The 14,882-nt window shown below is 36.1% G+C and overlaps 1 protein-coding gene across 1 annotated transcript in view; it reads right to left on the reverse strand.

Annotated features, from left to right (window-relative positions):
• The window catches only part of cu (curled), a 63,208-nt gene that overhangs the window by 23,552 nt on the left and 24,774 nt on the right, over positions 1-14,882 (reverse strand). The window contains exon 2 of the mRNA XM_067278695.1: positions 5,307-5,371. Within this exon, the coding sequence (XP_067134796.1) occupies positions 5,307-5,359 (53 nt within the window). The 5' untranslated portion in view covers positions 5,360-5,371. The remainder of the gene's footprint in view (positions 1-5,306; positions 5,372-14,882) is intronic.

Here is a 14,882-nt window from a genome sequence, read left to right on the forward strand (position 1 = left end):
CGGATTAACGATCTTCCACTGTTCTTAATAATTATTTAAAGCGTTATTTGTACACAATACCAGAGTGGTGCTAGATTACCGGGAGTATTTTCATAAACTCCGTTAAGTTATATGCGAACGTTGCAGACATTACTGTACAATATGTACTGTATAGTACAGTACCAGTTCTTCACGTATAACTCTGCTAATCTGAGCAACCCTTACATTAAATCAGCTAGGATTAACGAGATTGTACTATATTTACAAGAGCAAAAACATGCATGCACAAAAAATAAACAGAATATAAATATTGTTGACTCTCGATTATCCGAGATGCCAATAATGCCCGTGGAAGAATTATTAAGTCATCACAAATTGCCATTTGTAGGTTACTCTGGAGGAGCGAAAGGATATGATGCGCTTTAAGAGTAAATATGTGATGAGGTTATCTTCACGTTTCTTTGAAAATTTACCTGTTCCGTTTACTGGATACAAGATTTGAACGGTATCGAATTAACTGTGATGATAGTTTTACCCATTTATTCAAGAGCACAAACGAAGACCTTAAAAACATATTTCAGACTTCAGCCTATACTTCACTATTATATATAAAATTTTACGCCTTTTGTCGAAAGTAAAGGGCAACAGAATGAAAAATAATTAGAAGGGAGGAGAGAGAAAGACTGGGAGAGGGGTAAGAAAGGTGGAGAAGAGAGACAGGGAAAAAGGAAAAGAGAGAAAGAGAGGGAAAAGGAGATGGAGGGAGACGAAAAGAAAGAAGAGGAAAGAGAGAGAGAGAGGGAAGAGAGAGAAAGAGGGAAGAGAGAGAGAGAGGGAAGAGAGAGAAAGAGGGAAGAGAGAGAGAGAGAGACAGGGAAGTAAAAGAAACGGAAAGAAAGGAAAGAAGAGGAAAGAAGGAAAGATGGAGAGAAAAGAAGAAATGAAGGGAAAGAGGGGGATAGAGAGTCGAAAGAGAGAGCGAAAAGGAAAAGGAGGGAAAAAGGGAAAGAGGGGAAGAGAGATAAAATAAGTTTCTTGCATCAAGGCTGTTTGATTGTTTCGCCAGCAATCGATCATCTGAATCGGAATCAAGTAATAAAGAGAAAAGATATTTTATTATATTCTGTAACGCTGATTGACCAATTACAAAAGCAAATCTATAATTAGTCAAATAAAGTAGAACAGGATTTTCTCTGTCGATCAAACAGAAATATATTACTTAAATGTAAGCGTACAATAAATGTGGCGAAAGATCCCATGATCGTCTTTGTATAAGAGCCACAATTTAACGCCATCCATCCATACAGTAATATGTATTTTCAGGACTTACCCAAGGAAACAAATCCCTTCAATTTTTTACGGTATTGCACAAAATAATATATATATGTTACTGTGATAGACCAAAATTTGAGTAACATATATATATATTTAAATCAAAGGTTTCTTACATTTGTAATTTAATGTTTAACATAAATGCCGATCCCGGTTTCCAACCGATAGTTCGGTAGTTCGCGGACCTCCCAAGAATATATATTATATATATATAAAACTACTTCATTGATGATGAGGATCACCAATTAGAAAGGTTAAAAAACGTCTTCTGGCGTTTAATATTTTCAAAATATTACATACTTTCTGCAAGTAATTATAAATGAAAACTTTGTTAATAACATGTTTTTAAAAACATTTTGTATGAAATATTTCAAATAAAACAAGGTTGTTTTTTATTGAAAATTATACAAAACAATTGAAAACGATTCACTTAAATCCGTATTAGTACTCTCTTCCCTTCTAGATATTCCTCCCACTCTTCCCTTCTATATTTCCTCCCTCTTCCCCTCTATATTTTCCCCCTTTCTCTATTTAATTGTTTTTCATTTTTATTATTTCACGAAGTGAATCATTATTTCTTTTTAAATATTTGCATCATTGATTCATTCGAATTTTGTAATAATCTGGAAAATTCCAATTAATTGAACAATATCAAATTTCACTTATCTACTATTTCATTTCTATTATTCGTAGAATATTCTTCTAAAATTAGTTAAGATTTAATATTTCTACTTTGCTAAAGTTTAATTAGATTCAATTAATGCTGATATGAAAGATCTATTATTACAAAAATCGCAAGGAATAGATAAAATTAATTTATGTAAAAAAACTATCGGAATTTTGCCATTTTTAAATTTCTTACAACATACTTTGATAATTTTAACTTAATTAACAAGGATTTATGTAAGTACTGCAAGCATTAGTTGTGTATCTGAAATAATTAATTGCAACAATATAAAATTTATTTCCTTCTTCTGTAGCTGGATTAATACCCTCTGTATCTAGTGCTGAAATACTGCCCTCTCTATCTGGAACTGGATTACTGTCCTCTCTATTTGGGCTAGGAATGTTTATTTTCTTCTATCTGAAATCTGAGATTGTTATTCTCCTTTATGTGAACCTAAATTACTATCATCCTCTAAATGAGCATCATTCCCATATCGGCCTTAGAAGCCAGAAAGAGGCCTCTAAACCAAATACAAGGCAATAGTAATCGCAGACTTAGAGAGGAGACAGAGCTAAGTCCAGATCCACGAGTAAATAGATGAAAGTATTAGAAAGGCAATTTTGGCTAACAACCCTTCTGCTCTGGGTTCTGTTCAACATGTAGGACTTTCGGAAAGAGGTGAAGCCCACATTCGCGACTGACAACACACTGTTTTCTTAGCCCCTAATTATTATATTTAATGTAATCAGTAAAATCCTCAAGATATGGAAAAAAAAAACTTAAAGTAAATATAAAATTCTTAGAAGAAAACAAAAAACAAGTAAAATACAAGACCTTGAACTCAGGAGGGCAGTAAATAAACTTTGAAACAAGTTACTTTATACATAAATTGTATTATTCTACATTACATGGTGTACATTCAATTGTACATTTAAACCACTTAAGAAAATAATTATATATATATATATAATTAGTTGTCTTATTATAAGATTATTTGAGTCTTTAAAAAATTTTGTTTTTCTTGAAGATAAAGTATCATTTGATTAAAATTGCCTTTTCAAATTTATAAACAAATAATTTTGAACGTAAAGGAGATTAAAAACCATAATTAACCTTACTTAAAGAAATTATACAAATAAACAATTATAATCTTTCTAGTAAAGCGAAAAGTTATTAACTTTTTTCTTGTTTTTTTGCTAAATTATTCGCTAGAATGTCTGCGAATTAATTTATTTAACAGCTCAATAAATATCGTATAAAACAAAATAGAAAAATAGATACAACGCGGGTCTAGAAGGGCCCAAAAATCAGATAACAGGTTTAAAATAAGAGTTTTGTTGTAGTTTTTAGTGACAAAATTAAACAGAAATTGTTTCAAATAGGAGGTCCCGTGTTTAATAAACAATTCGCAGCACAGGTTCCCTACACATGTACTATCAAGAAGAATTTTCGATTATATTTTTGGCTGTCAGAAACAATGGTCTTGCATTGGATTGGATGGATAGAAAAAGGCAACTCAACACGGGCGATCTGCCAAGAGGGGATGCATTCTCGAAGGACTTTTTTTTTATAGAAAACTGGCCCTTACTTAAGTGTTAGACGCAAAGAAAATCCAGAAAACTCCACGTGGCCATCCCATCTGTGAAGCTATGGGGAAACTTCTCCCTATTTCGAAATTAGACACAGAGGAAACCCAGAAAACTCCCCGTCGCTAGCCAGGAATGAACCTACGAGTAGTGTTAGTGGTTTTACCCATTCGGCCACTAGTGGGCGTAACAGTCTTGGTTAACTGAGTTACGAGCCACTCTGTATTATTATTATTTAGATTTCTAAATAGTGAAAGGTTACAACTACAGAAAATAATAATTAATATGTAATGACGAGAAGGATAAACGCATTCGTGTAAGTGTATTGAGTTAAAACATAAACACCAATCGCCCTATTCATTGTTAAATCACAAAATAGTTCTAAGCTAAACTGGATACACTTCTCTAAACTTGTCGATTCGGTGTGTATCAAGTAATGAAGAACTTAATTTTATCGAGATAAACTGAAGACCAGCTGTTTGTGGAGAAATTTGGTGATGACCCTTCAAGATCTGCCAAGTTTCTAATTTCTTCCCACAAAAACGGACATATTCACAATATCCTGTTATAGTAGACATAATAATCTACACATTTATCAATTATAAACGGTAGAAAATCAGTAACGTTGATGAAATTTTAAAGGAAATCTGGCCTCTAATTTCCTTCCTGTGATTAAGACTGCACAGGCCTACTTCGTCTATCTACACAACAAATAAACACCCACGAACGTGCTCTTAGTCATTTCGACGGGGGGAGGGAATTGAATGACATTATCTTGACAGAACTCTTGATTATTCAAATAAATATCTGAAATAGTCAAGTAATACAATATTACCCTTCTCATAGTAGAAGGAGACAACGAGTCTGTCATAAATGTAGGGGCCTCATCCTTTCGAACGTACGAATAGAATTAAAAATAAAAACTGCTTCTTTTGTCTCGTACTTTTACATAAGAAAGAATTTTTGGCCTCCTTTGCAGACAGGGAACGAGAAATCATATCAAATTTGACTTTCGAATCACGAGCCAACAAATGCCATTTTGTTGATACCACAGATATTCCACCCGAATTCAATGTTGCTCGATGCAGAGTATCTGTTGTCACTTCGTTAACAGTAACAGGTGATTCCAGTCTTGCAGGAAAGGACTAAACACTAGATCTGTAATAAAACCCCCAAAAATCGATAGGTGTTATATTTGTGATAAGAGGTAAGCGGCCTCTACCAATCCACCAAATTGACAAACGTTTATTGATGAAATTTCGGGAATCTGTACGGTAGTGGAGTGCCGTGCCATCCTGCTAAAAGTGCGCGGGGTCCTTTTGTGTCATCGTCGCTTAATTGTGAAAGAACATATCTAGATACAAGATATCTTCGATGTTTCCCCGAGAACAAAAATAGGCTTTACTCTATCTTTGCTAAGAGCCAAACTACCCGTATTCACTTTTGGACTGTCACAAGCTTGTGGATTCTTAATTATTAAAACCTTATGGCCAAGACCATCGAATTAGGTACTAGGTGGTGGGTTCGCACCTGACCAACGGGCTGGCCACGTGGAGTTTTCCGGTTTTCTTCATGTTTATAACACTTAAATAGGAGCCATTTTCAAATATATAGACCATCCGGGAGGAATCGCGTTGTCATAAACAAATAAACCAAACCAAAATAAAAACCTAATAATAATAATTTATTTATTTAACCCAAATTTGCGACAATTTTACATTAAAAAACGCAAAACTACTTACCTACTCATTAATAATCTATAGATGCAATTTTTACATAGATCCCAATAACTCATAGCCTTCTGCTCCTATATAAAAATAAAATTACAGGTATCATTCTATATTTATATAATAATTTTTAAAACTTTATAATATTAAAATTATTATTAATTATCAGATAAAAATATATCAAATTGGCCTAAACAAATAATATTTTAGACGCAATCGTCATTGCAAAGCTCGTATATTATTGTCTGTAGCCCACCAGTAGCCGAGCGGATAAAACCACCGAACACTGGTCGTGGGTTCGAGCCTGGCCACGTGGAGTTTTCCGGGTTTTCTTCACTTGTCTAACACCTAAATAGGGATCAGTTTTTCGTAAAAAGTCTTCCCGGAAGGCATCAGAAGAAGAGAACCTCTGTCTGATACATGTCCCTTTCTATCTGAACTTGTAAGCCATTTAGCTAAAATCCCTCGCTCCTAAAAAATAAATTTTGGGTCTTCTGGAGTCCAAGCCATGGTTTGAGGCCCTCCTTAATCTGCAGGTTTGGTTTATTTGTTTACTGAAACGCGACAGGTGGGCGATCTGCGAAGGGGATGCCCCCTATTTAGGTGTTACTAACGTGAAGAAACCCCAAAAAACTTCACGTGATCTGCCCGTTTGTCAGGTACGAACCCACGACCAACAACTATCAGTGTTCGCTGGTTTTATCCACTCGGACACTGGTGGGCCCTTAGTCTGTAAAGAATAAAACAAAATTTTGACTCCGTCCGTAACCCGAACCAAAGTTTTGAGGCCCCATTCAGTCTGAGCACACTCGTTGTACTGTACATAAAATAAACGACAAATTAAGTATTTTATTTTATTATACTATAGAAATATCTATAGCATTATAAAACACTCCAAACAATATTATTTTAATTTTTTCAAATATTTAAAAAATTAGATTCATACATCGAGTTAAAATCGCTACAAAATCGATCCTCACGTCAAATGATTATGAAATCTTTATGGTAATTCTACGGACAGACATACAGAAGCTCAAAAAAATCTATATAAAGTCTATATATTTATCATATTTTACGTTTAAATATATTTTAAAATGGAAAAAAATCCATATTTTAAAATAGCTACATTTACTACTGACAGACATCCAGACTATCCGACATAAATAAAGGTTACTCATCAACTTGAAAGGAATTTTAAAATAAGAACAAGCGATTATTTATTGCGACATCGTCACAATGCTGATTTGTAATTTTTAATCATCTTTTTAATTTTAAAAAGTCACGTGATTTCCGGTCCGGACCGGAAATTCGTATATAATCGGGGCTTCAGACCTTAAGGTTTCCATATCCGGTCTCGATTTTCACCTATTTAACTCGGTTCACAAGATTAAGGAAGGATAGACAAACAGACGGACGACAATAGGAATGTAAGTGTTACGTATATAAAACAGCCGGGATATTAAGTGTAATTGCACTTATTAAAGACTTTAGTAAGTTTTAATAATTAAACCTGGTATAAAGTTACGTTTTGATATAGTTAGGGCCTAAGAGAGATGAGATGAGGCCTGGTTAGGCACGAATGTGGATCCAGGCTCTCAGAAATCTAGGAAAATATATACGTCTAAATGTAAATTCTCTTAGATTCAACAGGCCCTCTGAAGGCCCACTTAGTTTCTTTTGAAACAAAAGAAACTTTAATTTATATCGTTTGATAATCCGGCCATTCCTCGCATGTAGCGATGCCGGGATTAGCGATACTGCCGGATTACCGCGAGTATTATAGGCATAATGCTTGCAACGTATGACGTGACCCGTGGCCCTTCGGTACCGATTCTTTTTTGGAGGAAATAAGGAGAATAATCAGGAGCGCCGACATGCATGCACTGTATACAAATAAAATCCGAGTAAACTGGGATACGGGCGGTGTGGCATGAGTAACAGTTTCAAGGAAATGGAAGCACGTAAGCGATCACACTGGTGGTGCGCCGGATAATCGAGAGGTTAAACTTTAGGATCCCCTCTGTATCCGTGGTCCGTACCAAATAGCCTCGCTGTCCTTCTCTAGTCTAAGCATTAATATAATGTAATTTACAGGAGTGATTTTTTTTAAAATATTTACTCATTGTATTAATTTCCTTTTCAAGTTCAAGATAGAAAGGAAATTATTCTTATTTATGCCTCCCCGTAAACCCGAAATGAACTGAACCTTATTATAAAATAAATTAATTAAAAATACTGATGAACTTGTGATAGTTAATTTAACAAAATTGGGGAAGTGAGAAAATTACAATGATGCTTGATATAAGAAACGGATTTGTACTCTCTAACGACATGACATTTATATGGATTAGGCCCACCATAATTGGTAGGCCCACGCTTAGGATTAATAAGCAAGACATGGGCGATATCATGGGCACCTGCAGAAAAGTTTTTAGGGGGCGAAGCTTTGAAACAAATAATTATATCAATAATTTTTGGAGGTTTCTTCACAAGATGATTTTGGAATGTCAAGGGGAGAGGATTTTTTTCCTGCCCCTATTTAAGTGCTATACACGCGAAGGGCCCACCATTGCCAAGCGGCTCCGTTCCCTGAACACTGGGAGTTAGAATGTGGGTTCGCGCATCGTCAGGACGGGCTGGCCATGTGGAGTTTTCCGGGGTTTTTCCACGTCTGTAACGCCTAAATAGGGGTCAGTTTCCCTTAAAAAGTCCTCCCGGAAGGCATTCTACCTAGGCAAATCAGCGAAGTATTAATATGCCATAACTTATCAAACAAACAAACATATACAAGCGAAGAAAATCCGGGAAACTTCACGTGGCCAGTCAATTGATGAAGCACGAACCCGCGACCAAGTAATTTACCAGTGAGAAGAGAAATGAATCGAACAATGACAAAACTTCCATGATTGAATCTATTTAAACTTGATACCAATCGGCACGCATGGTTTTATTTGTTTCTTGATCAAGAAAAATATTTAAAACAAAAAAAAATAATGAAATTATATAAGTGATCTTTTACGAATAAATTATCCACAAAAGCGATTCCATCGTGGAATTACTCCATTAATCTATAAAACTTCTAGCACTTAACAATACATTAATGCCATTTCCGCAGACATTACCATGTTTTCAAGGTATTAAACTTGTCCATTTTTTCACGAAAACAGGTAAATTCGTAATGAGAAGTATGTAAATAAATTATTAATATGAAATTTCGAAATCTTATGTGAAACTAAATCTTTTAAATAATATATATTTGCTCGTTATATCATCTGCAGGGTGATTTTTTTCAAGTTATATACTGAATGATACTGTGTAAAAATGACTATAATTAACAAATTATATTTTAACTGCAGGGTGGACCAAAAGTCAGTTAACCACTGTATAACCTAAACTATCATTATAACTAAGCCTTAGCTTATTTCTATGGAAAACTGGCCCTATTTAGGTGTTAGGCACGTGAATAAAACCCGGAAAATTTCACGTGACCAGTCTGTCGATCAGGCGCGAACCCGCGACCAACTATTAGTTTTCGGTGGTTTTCTCCGCTCCAACTTAATTATTAACAAAATGTATTTCAATAAAATAGCAATTTATTCTTTACAATAGTTAACTGACTTTCGAAGTACCTTTTGGAATTTATGGTAACTTATCATCATGAATATCTTCTACGTTAGGTCTATTTTGAGCGATCTTCTACCTATAGGATCCGGCTCATGGAAGAACGAGTGAATAACACGATTTAATATTGGTAGTTGGTCACGGGTTCGCGCCTGGTCAACGGCCTGTTCACTTGGAGTTTTCCAGATTTTCTTCACGAGCCAGTTTCCCCTGCCAGAAGGCACCCCTCGGCAGGTGCGGCAACGCGATCGCCAACGTGTCGCTCGCATACAACCAATCCAAACAATGTTAACTGACGGACAATGTGGGAATCAAAAAACAAATGCTAATAAATTACACTCAGAGCGAAGTAAGCCATGTAAATATTTCATCGAAAGCAATAAATCGTGAAGAAATTCATGTATTATCATCTTTTAATGAAAAATAACATACTAATTTCTTCAACATGGTTTCTTCACATGGTTTCTTTTCGAAATTCGAAACTGATCGCTGTTACGAAAAGAAAAATAGTGAATACATTTGTTTTTCGGTCATTTCAACACAATTAACTACTAAAAAACCATAACTTTTTCCCATATCTAAATCATTCTATGAAATACTCTTGAATTAATTATCGAGCAATGCATATCAATACTTAATTTAGTTCATATGAACGTGCAGTGTAGCTCCTCCACGAAAAGAGCGAACATGAATTTAGGACTTGAAGAACCTGACCGCTAAAGAATAGAAACTGTTCTTTAGCGATCCATTCCACAGAAAAGGCACGAAACGAGGGGTTTGCACATGAAAAGACAATGTGTTCGAAAAGGTTATATAAGTGACAAACAAATTTGGTTTATTTGGTTACTCAAAGCGACCTGTGGGCTCTCCGCCGAGGAGGCCGCAAAGAAAACCCGAAAAACTCCCCACGTTATATGCGGGTTCCTGCCATTTGTGTGGCAAGAACCTGCGACCAACGGTGTTCGGTGATTTTATCTACTCGGCCATTAGTAGGCATGGAAAAACAAATTGACTAATTGATGGAATAACGCAATGTAACACATGCCAATTAGAAAGTCCTCTCGTGAGGCACCCTATGGAAAACTGTTCCCTATTTTGGTGTTAGATATTTAAAGAAAACTGGAAAACCTTTACTCGGTCACCCGTCGGTAGGAAGCGAACCCGCGACTATCAGTGTTGAGTGGTTTTATCTACTCGGCCAGTGATAGGCTATTGTAGGGATAATTATGTATAGAATAGTGTCCACCAGTAACCGAGTGGATAAAACCACTGAATACGGTATTTAGTCGCAGTTTCTCGCCTGACCAACGAACTGGTCACGTGAAGTTATTCCGAGTTTCTTCACACGTTTAATACCTAAATAAGGACCACTTTCACATTGATCATCCGTGTGTTGCATTGTGTTATCCCATCACTCCACTCCATAATATAGAAGTACTGTTAAGTTTATTTGAATACCTTATATATTTCCCATTATTATTTTAAGAACAAAGTTTTATAATTCCGCCATTTAGCCTACAACTGCTCATTATTAAGGATAGTGTTCTCGTAAGTCTAAACAAAATACTCTATACCTGCAAACATCTTATAATTAAACTCTTTTAAAGTATATTCTTAAAGCGTGTTAGGGGTGTTTATCAAGGTGTTAAGATATAATATTTAGTGTACAATTAAACAGAACACGAACTTACAAAACATAAAAAATATAAAAGAAGCTTATGAAAATGTCGGAAGAAACAACCAAACGGCTAAATATTTCTCATAAATTTCGAGGGAGTTTCTCAAGATTTCTTTCACGTAACGAAAATGAATTATTGACGTCTTTCAGTATAAATGTCATCGTTACATCTCGTTCGTATTTTTCCCTTTCGGGTTCGAGTTTAAGCGTTACATAATTTAATTCGAATATTTCCAGTAGAATCACGAAAACATTACTACTTGAAATACGTGGGAAAATTTTATAATCGAACACCGGAGGGACTAATGGATGTACTGTACAGTACATACACACGTATTAATCATCCTGTCGAGTTTATGCAACTCTGATCTCGTCTGTGAGCTTATTGTGTATTATTTCGGGTTTAAGTATAGAGTATAATTATTAAATTTAATAGAAAATATTAATATTTTGTAATTCTTTCGTCCGATGGCTTCTTAATTTTTAAAAATTAAGAAGCCATCATTTCAAAATCTACATTCCCCAGCGCTTAATTTTCGTGGATAAAAAGCCGAAACACCCCAGGAAGGTTAGATGGTGCCAGTGAAGACGTTCGTATATCACCAGTTCCTATTTTAAAAATTTATATTTTTAACTGGAAAATTTGTGTGTTTTTTAAAGGCCTTTTTGTCATTTTGGCGGCTAGTAGCCTACAAAGGTCGGTCGCCAGGATTGTATTGTCTAAATCACAGAAAATTAATGGTGGTCCATGTTGGAGCGAACTACGTCTTAAAATAATTTTTAAGAAAATATTAATATTATAATTATATTTTCAGTCTTACTATGCAGTATGTAAGTAATGTACGTGCCTGTGGCTGTCTGTGTATTCATTTATCTGTGTACAGTGTGTATGCGTGCACATCAGTTTTTTATTTCTATGCGCTTGCCTACGTGGATATATGCCTGCCTACCTAATGTCCGTGCCCATCTTGCTGTCTAATATCCGTGCCCGACTGCCGAGCGGTCAAGGTGGCAACCTACCGCTCTGGGGGACCCGAGATCGGGTCCAGATGGGTCAAATAATCCCCAGGAATTTTTCGGGAGGTGGTCCTCATATAACAAACTCTAAGTAATTTGCCTCTGCTCCGCCAAGTGGCACTACAAAGTACAAAGAGACTATGTCTTAATCATAGGCTTGGTCTGATACTTAGCAGCTACTGGGTGTCCTGGACTCTTTTAAGTCGAACGTGAGATAAATGCTCGGGCTCTGGCTCCAGTTCCGGTGTGACCCAAGTGGGACCACCAACCTTCATCGCCTTCCTCGCTCTCAAGTCCAACCCTCTTACATGAACATACGTTTTGGTGCAGCTTGTACTGCACATAGAGTTCTCTATCAATGTGAGATAGCTCACAATAACGTCAGCGGGGTCCCCTCCCCTAAAAAAGGAGACCCTGCCCAGTGCGTCCATTGAGCTTATAGGTCGAAGAGACCTATTACTTTTTCCATCAATTCCTTTAGTTTCTTTAAGTTTCCTTTACTAGCTGCTAGCGTTCGGAGTACTTGTTCAGAAGGCTTAGACCAGTCGACTTGGTCAGCCCCTCGGCGGAAATCCTCAGTAAGAAGACAGTCAAGTACATAGTGCCTCGCGTCGCCGCGAGGGCACCCACAGGAGCAGCTACAATCTCCTTGTCCGAACTTAGACTTGAAGCGGGGAAACCTCCCGTGTCCGGTCAGTATTTGCGTCGTAAGCTAATCACAACAGACCTGGAGTACGGCCGACCTTAGGCCTAAAGGCAGAAGTTGACCTACCTACTGTACTTTGAGTCCAGCGCTCTTGCCAGTATGTATGTCATCGATCATTGTAGTAGAGTACCTTTTATGTAAGTAGTCGAGGGTTCGACCGTTCTCGTTGGGGGAGGGTGGTCCGTTCGGATATGTCGGGCCCCGTCCCTCACCACCCGGCCGCTCCATTGTGGGCCTGGCCGAACCCATAATGGGCTTGCAAAAACAGGCCCTCTTAGTGCCCATAGGGCGGAAAGAGTTAACAAAAAAAAATCCCGTGCCCACCCTTCTACCTAATGTCTGCACATACTTGCTGGCTAATTTAGGTAATGCTTGCTTGTATGTTTGATTTGTATCTGAATACACGTCTACGTGCCTACTTGGCTTGCGTGTGCTGCTTGTTTGCGTGCCCGCTAATTTTAGTAGAGGTGTTCATTCGTTTATGGAATATTTTTCTATAATTGGGCTACAATTTGAAAAATTGTACACTTATAAATTCCCACCGTCTTCCGTTATGTCTGTCTTTCCTTAATCTCACGAACGGAGTTAGATAGACGAAAGAGGATACCAGATATGGAAACCTTGGGGTCAGGAGACCCCGATTGACTATATACGAACTTCTGATATAAATTGGAAGTCATGTTATTTCAATTCAAAAATGTTTCCCCGAAAAGTGTTAGATAGATGATGGCACAATTCTATTGTTAAAGGAAAAGCATGATGTACAGGGGCAAGCCACTACTAACTTGTGATGGAGAGAATATATTTTAATTTGTATTATAAATGTTTTAATAATCCAATTCCCTTAAATTTTTAATTATAATTCTAAAATATAAACTTTTAATCCATATATTATTAACTCTCATAAACAATTCCAGAATTTTAAATTATTCTAAAGATGATAACTCTGTTACATAGACGTTATCTACAAAAATAATGCACATTATGAGGATTATAGGGTTGAAAATCGATCATTCTTAATCCCTCAAAGGGACTAAATTATGGATTAAGAGATTAAACATAATATAACTCTATAATTCATTATTTTTAAGGGTCTTAACGGAATAACTATAAACTACAAACTGAAAGATTAAAAATTATGGAGTGTTTTAGAAATTACATGTCAAAATTATGGCTTTATTACAGATTACACATCAAAAACTATTGCTTTTTTGCAGATTACACCTCAGAAACTATTGCTTTTTGCAAGATTACACCTCAGAAACTATGTTTCTTTTACAGTATAAGACTCAAAATTATGGCTGTTTGAGAGATATTATAATTACACCTCAAAATAACGAAAGCATCTTCCATTAAATTAATCGAACATCACACTCTTGTACAGTTTCTACATATTTCATTACAAAGTCTGCCGTATATTTAAACGACGTTTCCGTATTGCACATTGCATAACTCTCGCACACAGACACACAAATACACTATTTTAGCAAAAATTATCGATCAAATTTCGCATGACTACATGCCTAAATACGGTCAGGCATTAGCATTCAGAATTAACAAAGACGGACATTATTACAATGGCATCAAATGCAAATCGAAAATTTCAAAACTTCACGAGAGGTTCGTAGCATCTTCCTCCTCGGCATGTGGGTCAAGGACGTTTAGAGGGCAGTGGGACGAAACTACCGGCTCGAAATTAATAGATTTCTAAACAATCTTTAATTATCGTCCTTTAAAATTTGTCTTGTTTTTTCTTATTTTATTTTTCGTAATCCCCCTTCCGTTACATCAGTCGGAAGTACTTGATCCAGTTTGATTGTTCGTGTGTACAGTGACCGACCTCGGATCGATTACGGCACTTTCCTTCGAAAACAATCGCTTCCACCCACACTCGCTCACCTTAAAATAACAAAATAAACAATTGTAATGTTACGAATTCATGTTTTCGGCTACCTTGAATCGTGGCATATATTTTTCTTAAGTGTGACGAATTCCATTCGTCGTACACTTTACCCCTCGTGATATAATGTTGTTTACTGTAAAAATTGGGTAACATTGACACTAAGGGGTTAATTTAGATTTATCAAAGCAAATAAAGGTCACAGATTGAGCGATTTTTAATGTAAACAATTATTTCCAAACAGCAAATTTTATTAAATTAACACGGAATATCTTTCTGTACATTCGAGGAGACGTGGGTTCGGCTCTGTCTAGTGCCGGTTACATTGTAGTTTTTGATGTACTTAAAAATATTAAATTGTAAACAGATTGATGTATTAAAATGCATATTTTTGGTCTGGTAATACAATAAACTTATCTTAATGTCGATCCGTGTATTTGTTTATTGTAGATACGTGTTGAAAATACCTTGCGTGAAGAGCACGAGACTCTTCCTTTAAATCAAACTAAACCAACATCACAGGGCGTGGGGCAATTTTAAACACGGTAAAACCTATTCAAAACGTACCTTAATAGAACGGAAACCTGCCTAAATGGGAATTATTCTTCGCGATTTTCGGTGTTTAAAACCTGTTCAAAGAGAAAAAGATTCGGTACCGTGCGAGTCCGG

Source organism: Centruroides vittatus, unplaced genomic scaffold (genome assembly GCF_030686945.1).
Source record: "Centruroides vittatus isolate TY-2023 unplaced genomic scaffold, ASM3068694v2 contig_817, whole genome shotgun sequence".
Classification (NCBI taxonomy): Eukaryota; Metazoa; Arthropoda; class Arachnida; order Scorpiones; family Buthidae; genus Centruroides; species Centruroides vittatus.